The sequence below is a fragment of the Mizuhopecten yessoensis genome, unplaced genomic scaffold (genome assembly GCF_002113885.1).
Source record: "Mizuhopecten yessoensis strain PY_sf001 unplaced genomic scaffold, ASM211388v2 scaffold6439, whole genome shotgun sequence".
Taxonomy (NCBI): Eukaryota; Metazoa; Mollusca; class Bivalvia; order Pectinida; family Pectinidae; genus Mizuhopecten; species Mizuhopecten yessoensis.
The window spans coordinates 161,244-182,850 of record NW_018406550.1 but is presented as its reverse complement, the minus strand read 5'-3'; the positions used below and the strand labels follow the sequence as shown (position 1 = coordinate 182,850).

The window sequence follows — 21,607 nt, the reverse complement described above, 5'->3', positions numbered from 1 at the left end:
ACTGTCCTTTATATGTTAATGAATGAAGAGAAATGTATAGTAAACTAAGACCTTGTACTATAATCAATTCGGAAGTATTACTTTTTGGTAATGAGTCTTCCGAGATAAATACTAAAACTATTTTTTATACAATGCACACATATATATACATACCAGTAAACGTTTTAACAATGAATGAAATCAAACACGATTGAATTAATTGAATAGGACCCACTCTCTCCACCCTTCCCACCTCTCTATACGTCTGTGTCACTCCCTCTTACATAATCTCTCTCTCTCTCTTCTCCCTTTCTCTGTCAAGCACCCTTTCAAATTAAGTTACTGTCAGAGAGTAAGGACTTCACACCCTTCGTAATACACATGGTTTTCTTGTCGTATTTTCGTGTCGTCATTTCCGTATTGCGTATCGGGCATTCCATTTCCGTAGTGTAAATTATAGTAACACCGGGTAAACAATAGTACACGTGTCATATGATATGTCAACACCCGATATCGAGACTTAACTTGGAAATGTGTAATCCCAAGTACTTCAGAAATAAAGCTCATGATACAAAGACATTAATTAACTCACGGGAAAACACTGACATACGATCAGGTCGTATATGAGGCGCATGGAATGCAGACTGATGTGTTTTGTTTACCGACTTCACCTGTACGTATCACGTGCTAACAGTAGTCCACAATTTAAGCTCTTGGTCGCTACGACTTTGTTGTCGAGCGAGTTACGCTCTGTCAGATAAATCGGTTCGAAAATGCAATTACGATAACTCTATGAAAATAGTGGTTTGTAAAATATCAAAATCTCTATAAAATGCAAGTGCATGTGCGTGCACGTAATAACGGCATACCATGCGATAGCCTATGGTTACATATGTACCTGACATGTTAATATACCATGCGTAAGCAGGCAATGGAATGATGTCCAAAGTGTACATGATTGAGAGTAATTTTGTTCCATAAAAGTAGTAATTTAATTTATTTCCGTCGTTTTTGGTATAGTAAAGAAAATAAGTGTCGTTGTATAAATTCTATCCCTCTGCAAAAAGTTCCGATTTTTTTCAAGGTAGACAACTCTCATCAGGGTCAAAATTATTGTAAAATGTAAGATAAATTAATTTTAAAGACTTTGTGTGTATTTGGTTAAATTTTCACTCTTTTTGTTTAAAACGATGGGTCCTGTTTGCTTTTAGCTTGTATTTAGTAACTTTAATCCATACAATTTCAATAAAAAAACGCTTTTTGTAACATGTTGTAGATATTTTATGATAAATAAAATATTTGTAGGGTTGATTAGCAATGTTCCTTTTCGTTATTTTATTGTTGTAATAGTTTTGAACAATGCCACATGCTCAAAAAATGTGAGAGTGTTGAATTTAAAAAGTTTTGTGTAATAACTGTTAAGGAGAGGGCTTTAATAATGTGGCTTGTCAAATTCAATCCTGCAAAAACAGAGGCTTTACTTATTTCTAATATTGATCTTGATCACCTCATTGAAATTAACTTTAATAATGTAAGTATTGAATTTGTTGAAAATCATAAGCATCTGGGAGTATTCATCAATGCTAACTGTAAATGGACCTATCACATTGATAATATATGTAAAAAAGTAGTTAAACAATTAAGTGTCCTCCGTAAATTGAAATATACCCTGAACCGACGTACACTGAATAAAATATATAGAACATTTATACTTCCTATTCTAGAATATTGTTGTGAACTTTGGGATGGTTGTTCTATTACTGATTCAGACAAATTAGAAAAAATACAACTTGAAGCTGGACGTATTGTCACTGGTTTACCGTCGTTTACTAGTAGACAATCTATATACAATGAAACTGGATGGGATTCTCTAGCCCATCGGAGATCCCGTCGAAAACTTCAATTATTTTTTAAAATCCACAATAATATAGCCCCTAACTATCTCAACACTCTACTCCCTTCCCTTGTCGATAACTCTCACTATAATCTTCGAAACGTTGAAAACTACAACCTACCTAACAACAGACTTGAATTATCTAACGTATCCTTTTTTCCTTCTACTGTTAGACTGTGGAACCAGTTACCTACTAGTATACGACGTAGTGCCACGTTCTCATCATTTAGAAACGCCATTCAAGACGTAAACTTGCCGCTTGTACCAAACCCCTTTTTCTATGGTGATAGGAAAAATAATATTTTGCATACAAAATTAAGAAACCGTTCTAGTACTTTGAAAAGTGACCTGTTTCGTGTTAACCTCATTGATTACCAACGTTGTATATGTGGCTTCCCTATTGAAGACACACACCATTTCTTTTTTACCTGTGATATATATAACGAACAAAGAATTAAGCTTTATCGTGAACTGAATGAATACATGCCTCTTAATTTAAATCTACTTCTATTTGGAGATACATCTCTTTCGGAACAGGAAAACATAACGATATTCATGCATACTCAGCAATACATTCGTGACTCTAACAGATTCTAGTACACCCCCTCCCCCTTGTCCCCTCTCTCTCCCTCTCTCTCAATTGAACCATAATATCCACTCTCTCTAAGAGGAAGATACTATATGTCATACATTAATAATGATGAGGATGTATGTATTATAATTACAGACTATTATCCCCCCTGTCTCTTCCCCTCCCCCCTTTTCTCTCTCTGTCTCTCTCTTATAATTTCAATTTATAAATTAAAGCATTTAAAAATGAAATAGTGTATATATGTAAATTAATTCTGCCATCTTGTTGTACTATTGTAAATATATGCTTGTAATTTGCTAGGAAAGGGCTTAATATAAGTTTGATAACTTGTGCCCAATCCATTTGCTTGGCAATAAAATATGTTTAAACTAAATTAATAATGTTGTAAAAACTTGTGCCCGATCCTATTGCTTTAATAAAAAAAAACTAATTTTGCCGACTGGAAGTAGCCGTCATATATGTCCTTTTCTAGCACCTCAGACAGAGATATCCCACGTCATACCCCATGCTAGATTTTTCTATCTCGTCCGATCTGTCTTGTACCTTTACGTGACATTCCGCGGAATTTTTACACTGCGATGTATTCATCTGCGCGTTAACTGCTTGAAAATGACAATTTGCATTATAAATGTCCTGTTTTGTCGTTATATGTATAGTTTTGATGTTGTTAGATATTTGATTTTGTAGAAGAAAAAAATCTACACTGTGAAACACGTTGTAATCTATGTAAGGGCGGACTACACTTTTACGGGGTAGCATTCAAATGTAGCGTTAGTAGTGAAGAGGTCATTATCATTTGAGGCCCAAGGCGGGATACTTGTAGTTTTCACCAAAAATCAATTACCTGTAACTGAGCGAGATCGGGTTATCTCAGTCTCGGGCTAAGATTATGTAACATCCCAACCTCGACTTACGCATCGGTTGGGATTTTGTTACAGAATCTTTACTCTTACCTTAAATATTATATTATTCTCGAATTCGATTCGGTGTTCAAAGAAAGACAACTCGAATACATTAAAAAGAAATTCTTCACGGCGGCCTACACAAACAAATGCTTAGTAATGGTAAGAGATCTTTCCGATTTGCTGCTTCCCAGGTGAAGAACAGCCTACCAAATGAACTCCGATTAGCTGAAAATTATAAGTCGTTTCGTGGGCTGCTCCGCACCTGGAACAAAAATGTCTGCTCATGTGCAATCTGCACACACCATATAGTGTGAGTTGTCCCCCTTTGGAATCTACCTACATGTTTTATACTACAACTAGTTAATTTCACTGTTGCTTGTGTTATTTAATTTAAAATACTTCAGTAATATACTTATTATATAATTGATATTTGTTTCAGATTTGAGCTCCATTATTTAAAAGATCATTGCTTTTTTACAATATCATAATTATAGCTCTGTTTGTATTTATGACTTAATTGTCTCTTTTTAATTCACACTGTATTAGTGTATATCCTGTAAATTTTTACACTTTGCTACATTAGTATATATGTACATTACATCAGAGACGTATACGTCTCTGATTACATTAGTAAAGTGTCTTAACTTGTCTTTTGTAACACTTGTGTGACATTCAAGTGTGATATCATATGCTCTACTGTATAATTTTAGCATATCTAATTTGAATTGTTGTCCTGTTTTTATATTTATATATATTCATAAGTACTGTGATCCTTGTTAAATTTTATATATGTTTTGTCGCAAGAATGGCACCATGTACAGTGCTAATGTTAATATGTTACATGTGTATGTGACGTTAAATAAAGCTTCTTGACTCATGACTCTCTTGAACTCTGGCAATTTCAACTTGAGTAGGTTCTTTGATCGATAAATCAATTATCAAAATAATTGTTTCTAAAATTGCACATTTTTTACTGGGTTTTTTTTCAATATGTCAACTTACGCAATAATTTGATAAATGTATTTTGTTTATTTAGAATCAGTTCTATTGATATAATTTTTTGTGTAGTCTATATAATATCAAAGATAATACTTTCGCTCAGTTTCGCTCAATTGACATCAATGGTAAGCCGGGGCTTGTATACGTCTCTGATAATATCGAATATTTAATAATTAATATTTGTATTTGAAAACATGTTAATTGGGCTTTCCACTCTTGCCTCTGTGTTTCACCTTTTCCAACCACGGAATTAGATAAGATTGTTAGGCTAAGTCTGTGTTCCAACAAAGAGCAAGATTTGTTAAACGTCAGCAGGGACGTATAGTGAAGGGGATTAGCAACTCCCTCTTTGCCTTACCAATTTTATGACACGTCAATCTAGACTTACCTCCCCCTGATTCAGGAGCAGATAGCGAGCGCCACCTATCTCAATTTTGACAAACCAAGATGGCGTCGATACCGCTTCGTTAGATTACAGAAGTTGGCGTGAAAACAAACCAATCGCGATAAGTGTTCTTACCTCTTTTGTTTATCCCATTGTTATAAGCTGATTGTATTACTTATAATTGATAAAATCTGTGGTATCATATTAATTGATGTCTCGTTTTTGGGGTATATTTTTCTATTTTTAAACGCGATGTAACGCGTGGTTCAGAGTATTGTGGTGGGCGTCGATAGACAAAAATGCGGGATAAAAAAAACCCACATGTATGTGAACCACCTCACTCCAAAAGTATTTGACCGATCTTTTTTAAATTAGCAGCAATAGAAAGCTGAATATTTTTTATAACGACCCAACCTATTTTAATTGCAAATAATATAATTTAACTTGTGTTATTTTTGTGTCAAAAAGAGTAAATATCAGCATTATTTTTCACTGGAACGTAAATCATTATTGCGAAAGTAGTTGGTGACTGCTCACTGTTTTGATTAAATTTTATAAACTATCGTTTATATTTTTTAAAACAATTAATATCAATAAACAGCTGAGTAATTTCTATGTTAAGTAGGCCTGATTTGATTTGCATTACTTGGAACTATAGCGATGTCACAGATGAAATTACTCGTCTGGTAACGAAGGACACGTGTTGTTAAAAACCGTAAACAAAAATGCGGGATAAAAAAACCCCCATATTTGTGAACCACCTCACTCCAAAAATATTTGACTGATCTTTTTTAAATTAGCAGCAATAGAAAGCTGAATAATTTTTATAACGACCCAACCCATTTTAATTGCAAATAATATAATTTAACTTGTGTTATTTTTGTGTCAAAAGTGTAAATATCAGCATTATTTTTCACTGGAACGTAAATCATCATTGCGAAAGTAGTTGGTGACTGCTCACTGTTTTGATTAATTTTATAAACTATCGTTTATTTTTTTTAAAACAATTAATATCAATAAACAGCCGAGTAATTTCTATGTTAAGTAGGCCTGATTTGATTTGCATTACTTGGAACGATAGCGATGTCACAGATGAAATTACTCGTCTGGTAGCGAAGGACACGTGTTGTTAAAAAACGGAAATGTTAAACCCAACAAAAAAGTATCGCCTGCAGTCGGGGATCAGCTCATTTCAAAAATACTTCATTTTGAAATTTACAGCGATAGAAAGTTGAATAATTTTTTGATATGTAGTACTAATTTTTATGGCAAAAAATAACAAATAACTTGTGCTGTTTTTGTGTCAAAAAGTGTCAATATTAGCATTATTTTCACTGGAACGTGCTTTACGAAATGTGATTTGTTGTAATAGCCACCAACACAGCCGAAAGGCTAGACATAGTGGCAACGATAGCCCTATCCCTGGAATAAAAAGAAGACCTACTAATACACAGTCCCAATCAGGGCTAACCGTTATCAAAACACTCCCATCTCGGCGAGATTGGTGACATGATTTTAACGCTAGTGCGCAAGCGCGGGCTGATCGAGAGGGGCTCTCGATGACTTCGCGGTTCGGTGAACAAACACAAAAGCGACGTGCTATAGAATCTTGACTGGGGCAGAGCACAGGTAATAGACACAACATATCCTATGCCTATATTATATCCTATGCCTATATTCTAATATGTAATTAGTACTAATTACATATTAGAATATAGGCATAGGATATGTTGTGTCTATTACCTGTGGGGCAGAGTTGCCAATCCCCTCTATATACTGTCCCTGACGTCAGGTACTGGCTTTATATGTCTCTGTCCTAATCAATCTGAAAATGTTTGTGTTTGGGGGGATTTAGAAGCCAAGAACACATGGACCTGATAATTTGTTACAGCACGGACTTAGATAACAATCTAATTTCGTGGTTACAGCTATGAAGCCTGCCTACATAGATTAACCGATTGAATTTGCCGCTGAATGACAGAATGTTGCACTAAACTCAGAACGAGGTTAATAACAAAATAAATTGCCGCTCTTCGCACAAGGTAGGTAAGATTACCGTTCAAAGCAAGTGCCAGAAGATAGCGTTTGGATTTGTCGGACGTAAACACGAAGCCATTTCACAACATCCAGAAATTGAGGTAAGTGGTGAAATAACAGCCCATGGGTTATTTATAGATTTGTGGTATGTATATATTAGTTCCAACAAACTGAAAGCTTATATTATTCCAAACTAGTAACCTGTGAAAACAGATCGTTGATACTGCTTAGATAAATTTGGAACGTAAAATTAGGCTAAAACATCCCAACCTTATCGGGGTAACTGAACATTCAATCATAAGTTTTAACGCGGGGATTGATATTGTCACTTTAGCGAACAATAATTTAATGGAAGAACTTGATATTTCGAATAATCATTTCTATAGCAGACAACAGTTGGGTCCAGCCATGTCTTCCCCGTGGGGTAAAGTGACCAGTGCCCCAGTGGCGCCGTGTTCCCTCGAAGAGGTCATGAGTGAACAGCTGGCAGCCGACCTACAAGCGAAAGCCGATTTGACGGAATGGGAATTCATTAGGTAATATAAAACGATATGGATGTATAATCATTAGGTAATATCAAAGGTGTTGGGATTGATTGAAAATATCCTGCAGAGAAAAGTTCCCCAAATAACTCCTAGCCCGAGTTTCCTATGGCCCTGACACCAGACTTAGACATTTTGACAGATAGATGTCTGATCACACCTATCTATCAAAATGTCTAAATCTGATGTCAGCGCCAGAGGAAACTTGGGCTAACTGTCTCCTAAAAAATATGTGTTTGGGCTAAGAGAACGTCGGAACAGCCTCCCTAGTCATAGTCTCACTGGGTTTGGTATTCATATTATAACGGAGTGTGTCTACAGCATTTCCAAACATGGATAGGTTATATATTTATCTTTGCCAATGTACAAATACAAACGTCAAAATCATTTCTTACTACAGTATAACAGTAGTTATCAGCTTTCTGAAGAGCCAAGTACATGTAGCTGTTTGTGATAATATTTTGCCATAACTTGCAAAGTGGCAGGCATAGAGTTGCAAAGTTTGTAAAAAGAAAGTTCCTTGGCATATTTTCAAGGTCACAGGAGTCAAATTTGTTATTACTCTTTTTATGTAGAAGCCTCTTAAAACAAGATATACAGGCCCTCTTGGCCTGTTGTTCGTTTCTAATGTTCTATTGTACAACTGGTAATAATAATACATGTGTAGCAGTGGTGGATTTTGAAGATTAAACACATCAACAAACACTGGTGTTAGAGTTCCGATTTATTGTGTGTTGTCACCTGACACAAATTCCATCAACATAAATAAATTTCCCCATTTGTGGTACAGTGCCATTATTCTGAGGCTTTTACATATAATCATATTTTCTGTTTTGTCTTGACTGCTTCGTCAAAACATCATTCAGTATCTGACAAATATTGCGCCAAAAAAACGATCACACAAAGAAAACAAGTAAAACCTTGACCGTTGGCTAACCCAAGGGTGACAACAGGATAACTTACAAAACTGACCAATGATAAAAAAACATATGAACGAAATCTATCCAGGAGGCCAGAATAAGGAAAATAACTATACCACAGAGATGAAGATTGTTAGTTCTATATCAGAACATATGTATTATATATACGGTAATATAATATTAAAACATACATATATCACAGATATCTTCTCTGCCGCACATGAACTGATGACCAGTGCAGAGAAATGAATTTAAAGTAAGACTGGATCTATTTAACATTACAGTGGAGCGGAGGTAGACCCAGAGATAAATTTAGTCACACTGACTGCAGGAATGAGCTCAGAAGAAACTAAGAATGACCAGATGCTGGCCCAGATACTACAGATGGAGTTTGATAAAGAGTATGACAAGGAGGTCAAGGCCAAAGAGAAGAAGTACAATGGGGAAAGTAAAGGTATGATATATCATTTGTTTCATAGGATCTTTGTTCTTGATTCTAAATCATCACTTTTTATATTTTTGCCTAAAGATATCATTCAAATATTGTGTGCACACTGAATAAGTATTGTTTGAACATGGTTAAATGTATTATTTTAAGATATTTGAACAGTAATATATCATCTTGTCTGTTTTCAGTTTCATTATCCTTTGAAAACTACAGAACACTGCATCCAGCTTATCGGGACGATGAAGATGAGATTGTTCCCCAATTGGATGACGATTATGAAGTGGAAATGAAATGGGGTAAGATATCAGCTTATCTTTGTAAATTATTGAAAGATTTAGAACGAGAATCCATTAACTCTGTAATTTTCTGTTTTACCAAAACAATTTGAACTTTGTTATCAACAAGAAAGAAGGCACTGAATTTCTAAGTTAATCAGATGTATGTTTTATTATAGACAAAAAAACACCGACATTTAACCACCAAGGTGTATCAGGAAAGGGCAAAGACATGATTACAAAGCACGACTCATCTGTATGTGGACGGAGAAATGCATCCAGAATGATGGAGGTAATGTGATGATCAATCGCCTCAGGAAATAGTTAATGTCAAGGGGGAACATTAAAGTGCTATTTCCCAAAATACCTATAAAAAAGCTGTTTTATTATACCAGCAACAAAATGGAGATGTTCCAAAGGAACATGACAAACACAATGTCCAATCAGAATGAACGAAGCCAAAAATTCAGCGCAAATTGAATGCAGGTTTAATAGCTCATTCCGGGTAAATAGCTCTAATGATTATTTACCTGGTAAAGGGTTTCTTGAAAGAGTTTATTTTGAATAGCATTTCTATTTTCTTCTTTTATAACGCGTAAAAAAGAAGAAATTCATAATAATTATTTTTATTTTGTGATACAGGTCTGTATGATCCTCTACACTGGACTCCAACATATTAAAACAAACCCAGATGTGTAGTCATATAGGAAAGTTTGGTTATGGACGTCACATGTTTTACAAAGTATGTTAGTGGAGGCACTGTAGTCTAACGGTAGGATGCCGGGCTCATGAAAAAAGGGTTGCAGGTTCAAGTCAAGTCGCAGCACTGTGTTGCATCTTTGAGCAAGATACTTTACATCCACTTGTTCCAGTCTTACCTGTAAATGAGTACGTGGTTGGGTAGTGCTAGAATTGTAGAATGCTAGCTGTGAGTGCCGAAATGGCAGCACCAGCTGTATGCTCACCATGGAGTTGAGAAAGATGTTGGCTGGTTGCAAAGGCCCTATAACCACAGATAATAATTTGTGAACCACTTTGAGACGACCTATGAACTAGGTTGTGATAAAGTGGTACATAAGAACCTCAAATTAATATTATTATTAGCTCTGTAATTATATTTAAGTTCCTAATTAATCCAATGTTTATCAAGTCTATTTTTAAATATGTAAAAAATGTAATATTTTGATGGTAAAAATCACATTCTTAACAATTAACATATCTCATGGAATCTGCATTTCTTAAGCTTATGACTGTGTCTGTAAGCATTTCTTAAGCTTATGACTGTGTCTGTAAAATTTGCATGGCGAATGTAGGATCTTTATTATTTGAAACAAGTCTTCAGATTTATTGTTTTAGTGTGCTCTGAAAAAAATGATTTCAGATACTTAATAACAGAACAATTCTCAACATTAATTGGATTTGATAGAGAAAATGTTGTATTGGTTAGAAAAAACGCTAAAAAGAAACATGAAAACCTTGTTATAGTGCCAACATTGTCTCACTGCAGAGGGGTAAGCAGTATATCGAGGAATACATATAAAACACTAAAGAAAAAAGAGACCATGATATAAAATGGCAATAATGAAGGAGACAACTGGACAAATTCTGCCATCTACAATTATGTAGGCTCAATATATGTTGCTTCCAAGTAAAGTCATATATGAAAGGTTGTGATGTCATTCCATTATCATGTTTGGATGTCGTGATATATTAATTACAACCAGCAATCTGTATTAAATTGGTGTACAATCGAAATAGCATGGTTTTCATGTGATAAAAAAAAAAAAAAATCATCATCATACAGTAACTGAATCAATATACCACTCATGGAAATTTTATGTATGCAGCAAGATATGAGTCACAGACATTTTATGAATACAGCTTAGTCAATTTAAGGTTAATACTATATGATAGTGGTGACAAGATAAAAGATCAGCTAGACTGTATATATTGTGAGTTGTGATTGTATGAACGATTAACCCTCGTAATTGGTTGTAGTTTCCACCCGAGTTTGAAGTTGGAGATGGTGAAGGCATGGACATGAAGTTACCCAATCATGTGTATAATAAACTTAAACTCCACTCCATCGCAGAAAACAAAAGGAGCCAAAGACTTCACGAGAAAAAGGAATTCTCCACCGCAGTAAGTGAAGAATAATTCAACCAGGAACCGATGTCATTGGCCAATCTTTTCATTATGAAATGTTATGTGACAGTGCTTTGCACTGGTCTCAAACTATGGCTCTTGTTTCATTGTAAGGAAGCAGGAATTCGGTTAAATGTTATTGTCGAAAAAGGTCCCCAATCTCTTAAAGGCTGTTGATCATGTTCATATTTAAACTCTTCTTAAGTAGTTTTCTTATTGATAAAGACACTCAGTAAACCTCATGTCTTTATACAATTTTAATATAAACTAGCTAAAGTTTGATAAACATGATCACCAAACAGCACATGTTAAGAGACCTCTTTATACATTGTGTGAGATAATATCTTGCCTGTTCAATTAACAATGTCAAGGTCATTTGGAAATGTTATATTTTTAATTCCATTTTGAAGTAGGGCAAAAGTTTGACCTGAAATCATATTAATATTCTTTGGTATGACAAAATTATTGAGGTGAAAAAGCAAAAATGGACCCTTTGCATATTTCTTGAATTATGTATTTTAAAAATTTCTGTATATAATAAATAATAATTGAAAATTTCCCTGTAACAGGAACAAGCCATGGATCCACGTACACGCCTGATGCTGTACAAAATGGTCAACAGTCTTGTCCTCGATTCCATCAGTGGCAGCATCAGTACAGGAAAGGAATCGGTCGTCTTTCACGCCTTTGGTGGAGAGTAAGTTATCTCTTTTCTCTTTTGTAATTTATGATGTTGGCAGTTGATGTGACCAATTTGTCCCCCTTTCCTCGTTGGCACATTTTGACCCCTTAGTGTTGATCCTATGGGGCACCTTTATCTCACGAACTGCTATTGCTAATTTGAACACCACTTCGTAATGTTGAAATTATGTAGTCAGATTTTCATTCCGTAAAATTTCTACGATACTGTTATCTCAATCACAAAGCTTATGCATTTGCTGGATGAAGTTTTAAGTAATATTTGTTCATGAATAAATCCATAAATAAAAACATTACATCTTTGATATATATGGCCATTTTACAATATGGATAAAATATATAACATGGTATTAAATAAATAAATGCTGCTTTATTGATAGGATCGCTGGTGAAGCAATGCCAAAAGAAGTTGCAATCAAAGTGTTCAAAACTACCCTCAATGAGTTCAAGAACAGGGAGAAATATATCCATGGAGACCACAGATTCTCCAAAGACGATTTCAAGAAACAAAATCCTAGAAAAATCATCAAAATGTGGGCAATGAAGGAGACAGCTAACCTCAACAGGTATTTCAGAGAATATTGTGTACTATTTGAATACATATAGGATACTGTAATGTGGGACATGTTTGTTTCAATTTAATTTTCTCCTTTTTCACATAAGTGTGTGACAAAGTTTTACACATACGTAGACACATGAATGTAATTTTAGTGTTCTACTCAATGAAAGAAAAGACATCAATTACTCACTGCATTGATGAGGTGTGGTTGTTTTTCCAGATTATATTGAGTTTTGACCCACTTGAAGTTGACTAAAGAGTATATTTTGATTTTCAGAATGAAGAAATTTGGCTTACCCTGTCCAGTTGTACAGGTTCAGAAAATGCACGTTCTTGTTATGTCATTTATTGGCGAGGACCAAAAACCAGCTCCCAAACTAAAAGATGCTCTCATGTCTGGTGCGGATCTAGAGGATGCTTACAACCAAACACTTGAGGTATTTAAACTTAGGTTTATATAGTTGGTAAACAGATTTTCATATTTTCTTACTATGTTAAGAGAATGTTAATAGTTGGCCTCACTGAATTAAGGTGTATATAGTTATCCGATTGTTAGTGCTTCTCCAAGCAGTCTTCTGTAGTAAAAAGCATGTGCAAAAGTTTGTGTATATGTAAATCACATTTATGCCATATTTACACCAGAAAATGGTGACATCAAGTTCTATACTTGAATACATGTTGGGTGGTGAATGTTCAAGCTTGAAGGGTCAAAGGTCACACTTAACCACTTTGACATGAACAACTACTAGATTTCCCAAAGACTTACAGGGGAACTGTTTTCTCTCATTTCCGTGCTTGTAAGATAGAGCTGTCCAGGGTATGAAAGGGGTGTAAGAAATTTCTATCTTACACCCCATTTCACGTGACGTGACATCACAATGGCTCAACAATGATGTGACCTCACGAATTTGGAAAACTCTTGTGCCGCAATACAAAAAAGGCGACGTAATGTTCAAAATTAAAACCTTTTAGGATATATTTACCATTCTTGTTAGAAAGATGAAATTATTATTTTTTCCTGTGCAAACTCTGTTTGCGAATATGGGGTATGCTTAGTCTCACTGATAGATTCATTTTTCGTCAAAAAAGCTCAGAGGAAAAGTTGATATTTTCAAAATAGTACCCAGTTCAAACGCATTTTCATGGTTCCTGAACTTATTCTGGTAGTTGGAATGAGAGAAAAATGCTCTTTCATTCCCAGGGAAGTAGGATAGGGAAATTCCACCCTCAGGCTTTTCAAATTTAGAAAAGCCTTGGGTTTTACCAAATTTCAAAACCCCCTCGGGTGGAATTTCCCTATTCTACACCCCTGGGCATGAAAGAGTCTTATAATCTTCTTTGTAGACTCAACTTTAGAACTATATCCCCCTGTGGTCCAACAGTTTTGTCAATTGATTCTCTATAGAATTATTTTTGTGGTTCATATATATATATATATGTATGGCTCTGTTTTAGATAATATGATTGTTTCCCTTCCAACAGTTTATGAAGACGATGCAGCACAAATGTAACTTGGTTCATGCTGATCTGAGTGAATACAACATGCTGTGGTGGAAAGATAAAGTCTGGGTGATCGACGTCAGCCAAGCTGTTGACACCACACATCCACTAGCTATGGAGTTTTTACACAGGGACTGTACTAATGTCTCTAAAGTAAGTAACATTATTGATAAAAAAATACTGTATATCGGGAAATTTCCTCCGCAGATTACCTTTAGCCAGTTTTGCCATCATGAATTTATCATTACAGCAGACATTAGTAAACATCATAATATGTATAGTAATGACATATATTACCAATATCTTGCTTAAATATCCATGGTCAATGAAAAGAGGTTCTTATATGATAGCAGTGTACATGGTGAATTGTGTTAGGCCTAAAATAAAATATTGTTTGTTTCCCCTTTACCTACCTACCTACCCACCAAAATATCCCTACCCAAAATATTTTTATTGACATTTTCCTCTTTTTTTTTTACTTGTTTAAAAAAAGGAATCATACTTGTACTACTGGTATTCTGTTTGAATTTTGAGTTACTTCTTACTGCATAAATAAAAATGAAATTGAAAAATATAATAATTTCCCTACCTACCCACGATTTTATGATTTGGGTCGATAAAGGGGAAACAAACAATAATTTAATGTAGGCCTTACAAGTACTTATGAACTGGATGTTTATTTTCACTTAACTGTATAATGCCAATGCCAGGCTCGCGTCTGAACACGAATTGTTCCATCATTTGTGTGTTAATGAGGCCATATGTGCCTCCTTTGAAACACCTCATATCTTAATATAATTTTTCATTAAATTTTTTGAATGGTTGTAAACTGTCAATGACATGCCAATATTAAATATGGATGGAATATTGATATATTTTGATAGGTAATTCAGGCACTTCATAAATTCAGACAGGTTGATGTTTTCCAGATATATTTCACTTTATTTATATAGTTATACTTGTTTGCTTGTTTAGAATTATTAACTCATTCACCCCTGAAATTTCAAAATGAACTATTTCAACCTTTGAATTGGAGGAGTTCTAATGTGTCTTTAGGGGTAAATGAGTAAAATAATTGTATTATGTTACATTTGTTGTAACTTGTAGAACTCATGAATAATTGATGATGCATAATGGATGTGATAGGCTTTACAGTGTATTTCTATTTTTGACTTTATTACTAATTTCATGTTTCTTTCTTTCAGTTTTTCCATTCTGGAGGTGTGCACAAAGTAATGTCACCAGAGGAGATGTTTAATCATGTGACTGGATTAGATATCTCTGGTGAGGGTGCTGATTTTATCTCTCAGGTACGACGCTACGACACAGAAAAATCAGAGGAATATCTTCTCTGTCCAACAACGGATCGCAAGCATTTTGCATTTGACTTTTTTTTCGACAAATCCCAACAGGAGAGGCAAGAAGCTCTAAAAGAAGTTGGATTTTCTGATAGTGAAGAAGAGGATATTGAAAAGGAAGAGAACTAAGCATCATTTAGAAGAGAAAAATAGAAAATTCGAAAGTTTGACATGCACAAGGATCTTTTTTATCAGTATTAACCAGAGAATGGACTTTGTTAAATTTTAACGCAACAGTGAACTCATTGTTAAAGCCATCTTGATGAGCTAGATTTTATTTAAAGGACTTTGTGCAGAAGGAATTTTAGTGTCAATGACAAGTGATAAAGGCAGTCCATGCACATGTAGATTCAACCAGTAGCATGCTTTATTTCTACACAGGGAAATGTGATCCAACATCCACCAGTGAATGTTCAGTGAATTTCTGCCAGTGCGATATTCATGATGGCAATATTTAAACACATCTATCTATCTATGTTTATCAGAATATTTGAATTTTTCAAATTCTCGCTACAATTTACCATTAATTAGGATATTTTTACTGTGGTAATATTTTTGCGCAAGATTCAAATTCACAAAAAATCAAACATGTAAAAAATAATCAACTGTAAAAAAATAATCCTCAAAATATCTTAATCACCGTGATTACCTGAATTGTGTGAACAAAAGCTGGCAAAGTCTTAGCCTGGGCGATTATCTAGAAGGTTCTATTGTAGTAGTGTAGGGTGTATAAGCCTGCGGCGATTATCTAGAAGGTTCTACTGTTGTATTGTAGGGTGTATAAGCCTGGAGCGATTATCTAGAAGGTTCTATTGTTGTAGTGTAGGGTGGATAGGTTAGTGTTTTCCTTTAAATAATTGTCATAAACACAGTTGACGCAAAGATTGAATTATTTCTGTATACACCTTGCCACTATCTCGGAAATGCAACTCGCATAAAAATTATTAGAGGAATATTTTCACAGTAGTAGTATTTTTGCAAATAGTCCCAATTTGCAAAAAAAAAATATGTGTAAATATTAAAACTACAGGTTTTTTCGCAAAATTTGCAATAATTAACCCACTTAAAATATTCCGATTTACAGCATGTAATTTTCAGATAGAGATGTTATTTCTCTGTGCTTTGCTGTATATTTGAACCCATTAAATGATCATTATAAAAATTGTGAAGGAGGTTGAATTGGTGCTTCAGTTGTTAATTGAATCTTTTGTTGCTTAATCACACTTTACAGTCCAGGAATGAACAGACTTTAATTTAGACATTCTCTGTGGCAATGTGACCTAGATAGTCTAATGAAAAATATTGAATGTATTTTTGTAATTCTGTTTATAAGCAGAAGACAGTAAATTATCCTGGTATGATTTTTTTCCCAGTTTTATCTATATAAGGTGTCTAGGTTGAGTAAGATTTGTAAGACTTTATACCGATATGGAGTGTGTGTTTAATGGTATTTTACTGGGGAGCATACAAAGACGTTGTATGGTATGAAACAGAATCAAGTCGGATACTTTGATGTTGCTTGTTCATTGTAAAATGTTGTACAATGTTCTGGAATTCATATTTATTTGATTAAATGAAATATAAAACTATTCCAGTTTATAACTTCTTTGTTTTTATTTCATTCAGAAGCGAAGACATTGTTTTGTTGTCTTTCAAGATTGTGTCACAGTACTTTTATATCAGAGGGGGGCGNGGGGGGGGGGGGGGGGGGGGGTAGGTACATCTGTTTATGATGAAATATCGTATGAGGATCCACTTCGTCGGTACTTGTGCCTGCATTATAACTGGTGAATCAGAAAAACAAAATGGTCACCATTGTATGTAAAGTTTGTTAGTCCTTCACCGGTCCTGGGTGGCTGGGAACTACAGGTTTGCACTCCTTCCTTCCGTCTGTCAAAAGTTTGTCCAGGGCATATCTTTACTATGTCGCCTGGAGAAACCAGATTTGGTATGCAAGTACATCTTAGCATGCTGTAGTGTCAAGTACAAAAAGTAGGTCATTGTGACCTATGGATTAAACTTATATTTTGTAAAAAATTGTCTGGGGTTTACCTCTAAAAAACTTCACCTGAAGTAACCATATTTGGCTTGCAAGTGCATCCTGGAATGCGAAGTACAAGAAGTATGTCACCATGAACTATATCCTGAGATGGGTGTACATCTCGGTAAATAAAGAGATCACTACTGGTGAGGGAAATGTGGATAGCCATGCACCCCTTGTTACTGCAAGTTTTTGACAGTATAATTGAGGGATTATGATTGTAGGCTTAGATGTGCATGCTGAAATTCGAGATGGATTGGAAAATCTAGATTAGAAAATATCCCTCAAAGATCGTGTTGCAACTTGGTTTGCAGGATCCATTTGGTACCTGTACATGCTTGTTCAAGAAGAGAGCGGAGGAAAAAACACATATACTAGCGACATTCTGTTGTCTTTACATGGTGTGCTACTCTACGTTCCTCTGAGATATCGTATTAGCTGATCTGACAAAGTGTATGCTACAGCACGGCATCTGTCCGTCAGGCTATGTGAGGAGTTTTCTGATTGCTAGTATGATGTTTATTGTCTTTTTACTTTTCATGTGGCTTTTAATTGACCCTTGGAATTGTGCGATTTAAGAAGACTAATAACTTCCCAGAAATTTGAAGGATCAATATACATGTCAAATAATCAAAGCTGATTTAGGTCAAAATCACACCCGCAATGGTCTTCTGAAAACCACTTTTTCATGGTTAACGTCTAAATATGGCCAACAATTTTCACGGAATGCCCCTCTTAGTGATCAAATGGTGATATTTTGGTCGATTTAACGTCGAAGATATTCATCCTTGCATCTTGATTTGCAGAGACATTTTCGACTTCTTTTGGATATCAACTCGAAATATCCAATTATTATCAGAAGCAACGGTCCGGTCACGACCCTTGACGATTGATGACATTGTTTCTGACAGAATGGAAATCCAAGAATGCCGCAGTGGCCTCGAAATAGCTGACAATCGTTGCCTTCTAAAATTTCAGCAACCGATTGTAACGGGGTAGAAATGTGCCACTCGGTCATAACGCCGATCGTAATCAAAGTTTGTACAAATTACCAACTGAAAACACCGTAACGGTGTGGTGATATCGTTTTGGCCGATTCGAAACCCAAGTCTCAGATACATAACTGTCATGTCTGCTGATTTGGCAAAGACTATTTTAGCTTTTCATTAAGTTCCGTTTTGCCAATTTTAACCACTTATAATTGGTACAAATAATCAACTCAACTGACGTCGACATAGTGGGGATATTGTCAAAATTTTAGGTTGACGGCTAAACCTCTATGGTCTTTCAGTTATCTTACTGATAGGATTTGTAGACCATAGTGTGTTAGTAACTTTTGCTAATAACCACAAGTTTTTTTGTTCATGATAGTTAGCAGATATCCTCAGGGGTGATGGGCCATCAAGTTTGTCAAGTCAGGATTACCACTTTCGATATCACTAATGTGAAAATAGTTTTAAAAAGCATCAAACGACACACAAGCCAGTATTACCATTTCATTTCCGTATACTTATATAACTTAGCTAGTAGTATATTGGTGTTTGACATGAGCGTGCTGTGACTATGTTCTATTTTATTGTTTATTTGAAATCAATTAACCAGTACTCCTCTAACCTTTGAAATCTACACTTCTGTTTCAGCAGTAGTTTAGACCACCCTTTTGTCCCCTAGCATCACCGTTGAGTCTAAGAAAGTCGAAACAGCAGTAGGATGCAGTGTTATCTTTTTTGGACACATTGTATGAGTTACTAGATTTTAAAAGTGCAATCACAGATGCGTGTGTTACGTCCATGTTGCAAGATACACGGGGTTCCCCAGTACTTCTCTTATTTTTGAAATTCATAATTTGAGGGGTTTTACACACCTGCCCTTCAGTTTCAACAGTAGTTAAAACCAATTTGGATTTCCAACTGTTTTTCATTTATAATTGTTTATTTTTATTTGTAAAAGGATCAATGCAACATTTGGTTTCGTTCACAAATTCATTGTAACGAGAAACTGTTATATACACTTATCGATACCTAATGGTATTTTCCAGCACAGGTTCCATTCTGGACGGGACTCGCATGTGTAAATATTATATACTTTATATCTTAACGCTATCGGAGTATCAACACATCCGGTTAGGATAAACTTCAGTAACCACTTTAGATGTGGAGAGGGAGGTCCACGTTTTATTACTCTTAAATACAGTAGATAAATATAATAATAATCTTTGTTAATATTAGTCTCAGTAGGACAAGCTTCCAGAAAACATCCTCATTTTCTAATTATAACGTATAAATAAACCTGACATGGTAGTAATATTAAGAGTATGATAAAGCAAGGTAAGAACCATCAGAGTGGTGAGTAACAAGACATTAATTTTAATTATTCTGACTTAACAATAAAAAATAGATGTTGTTATGGTAACCTGGACATACATCATGAAACCTGACAAAATCGAAACATGACTTAATAGCATTCTGTAACAGTTGATATGATTATTCATTGCAGCCCGGGACAACACTGTCTAGAAATGATTGGTATAGAGCTGTCATTAAGATAACCAGTCTGGCTAAAAATTCGTCTTCGATACATCTTACTCCTCCTCTTTGGTTCTATAGAGGAAAGCTGAACAAATAATTAACCTAAAATAGACCCCTAACTTTTCTGCAAAGGGTAATTAAGAATTTTATAGATGCCACATAATGACGTTATTATTATATGACGTCATTTGCCGTGAAAATCTTCTTCCAGTCTGACAGCAGTTTCTTCTTGATGTTGATAAAGCAATTTATTTTGTTAAGTTAACTAGATATAGAAGACCTAGCAAGGGTCCTCGACGCAGTAAGTCCAAAAGATAACCAGTCTGGCTACAAATTCGTCTTCGATACATCTTACTCATCCTCTTTGATACTATAGAGGAAAGCTGAACAAATAAGGAACCTAAAATACAGATGTTTTTAATACTATAATAGGATAGACTCTTTCGTTGAAATCGCTGTCAGTTTATCAGACTCGGAGCTTTCTTCAGTATTTTGAACTGTTTTGGGACATTGCGACTAGGAACGACATTTCCTCGAAGAGACTGTAACTGGGAAGTTGGAACATTGGATGCATCCGGCAGTGCATTAACTACTCTGCAGTATGCCTTGTATTCATTACCTTTACGATACAGGTAGGAGTACAAAATGTTAGAGGTATTTACAGGAGCTAGCAATCCTTTGTCTGAAGTCACAACAAAATCCTTGATATGTGTTGAACAATCTCTAACTGTGACCTATGGAAAGCGGTGATTTTGAAAGGTAAAACCATTGACAAATTCAAGAACGATGTTAACTATGTTATGCGTGAGTTTGGAACCATGTAACGATAATAATTCAGGTACTGTAAATGGCCTTATGTAATTTTGCGAATTAAATAGGGCGCTATATAAATGCTGTATATCATCATCATCATCATCATCATCATCATCATCATCATTATGATTCAGCTGAGAAACCACTAAAACAAACGGAATGACATTTTAAAGGTTAACAAAAAACGTAACGACATTATAAACATAAAAAGATTGGTGGTTCTTAACATAAAACGTAACGACATTATAAACATAAAAAGATTGGTGGTTCTTAACATAAAACGTGAATGTTGATACTCACAAGTATCATTTCGTCTCTGCTTCACCAACAGTACATACACGGTGCTCCCTGATAAAAGTAAATCATAATTATCCTTAATTACATAGTATAACCGTGCTAAATTAGTATCTTATCAGCTGCAATTTGCGTCTTCCGCACGCATATATGAAACTGTTAATATCACACTTTTTAAGAAACTTAAAGAAAGGTGTTTGGACTAGCGTCGTTTTTCACGTAACCGGTGTACAGTAAGTTTGAAGGAATGAACCGACGAAACCACATATAAATTGTAGTCTGAACCCTTTTTCATTGACAGAAAAAATCATATCAATTTTCAACATCATACATATTTTTAAATTATATTCAAATATTTAATTATGGTCTAGTGATGGCGTTTATAAATATTTTCTATTAATTTAAAAATTATATCTGTTTTAAACATCTGAGAAAATATTTTGAAATTAGATTCAAATATTGAATTATGGTTTATTGATGGCGTATTTATTTATTGATATGCATTTATATTTCAGTCAAAATACCAGTTATTTATTAGATTCGACGAACACTTCAAGCGACCGAGATGATTTTCTGTGGTAAGTACGTCACAATACCGACCTGCAAACAACGACTGGTTTGTGTTTAAAACTTTCCAAAAAGTGTTGGTGGTTTTTTTTTCGAAGGGTTTGGGGACGTTGGTGTTGTAATCCAA

At 34.8% G+C, this 21,607-nt stretch overlaps 1 protein-coding gene across 4 annotated transcripts; it reads left to right on the top strand.

Annotated features, from left to right (window-relative positions):
• Window positions 1-6,781: 6,781 nt before the first annotated feature.
• LOC110452132 (serine/threonine-protein kinase RIO3-like) lies at window positions 6,782-16,833 on the top strand. Of its 4 annotated transcripts, none has more exons than XM_021500484.1 (11): window positions 6,782-6,892; window positions 7,178-7,327; window positions 8,538-8,707; window positions 8,890-8,997; window positions 9,156-9,268; window positions 10,975-11,118; window positions 11,691-11,818; window positions 12,201-12,386; window positions 12,657-12,816; window positions 13,862-14,032; window positions 15,085-16,833. In XM_021500484.1, the coding sequence occupies exons 2-11, from the start codon at window positions 7,200-7,202 to the stop codon at window positions 15,364-15,366; spliced, it is 1,590 nt and encodes a 529-aa protein (XP_021356159.1). In that variant the 5' UTR covers window positions 6,782-6,892; window positions 7,178-7,199; the 3' UTR covers window positions 15,367-16,833. The 4 variants fall into 4 exon arrangements, with proteins under 4 accessions (XP_021356159.1, XP_021356160.1, XP_021356161.1 ...); XM_021500485.1 differs by having other exon boundaries at window positions 6,787-6,892; window positions 7,181-7,327; XM_021500486.1 differs by lacking the exon at window positions 6,782-6,892 and adding an exon at window positions 6,906-6,936.
• The last annotated feature ends 4,774 nt before the right edge of the window (window positions 16,834-21,607 follow it).

What these genes read in the sequence shown, in the direction of transcription:
- LOC110452132 (XM_021500484.1), top strand. Translation starts at nt 7,200, where the DNA reads ATGTCTTCCCCGTGGGGTAAAGTGACCAGTGCCCCAGTGGCGCCGTGT. An exon ending in ACGGAATGGGAATTCATTAG is followed by an intron (nt 7,328 to 8,537) that starts GTAATATAAAAC and finishes TTAACATTACAG; the next exon opens with TGGAGCGGAGGTAGACCCAG. An exon ending in ACTGTACTAATGTCTCTAAA is followed by an intron (nt 14,033 to 15,084) that starts GTAAGTAACATT and finishes TCTTTCTTTCAG; the next exon opens with TTTTTCCATTCTGGAGGTGT.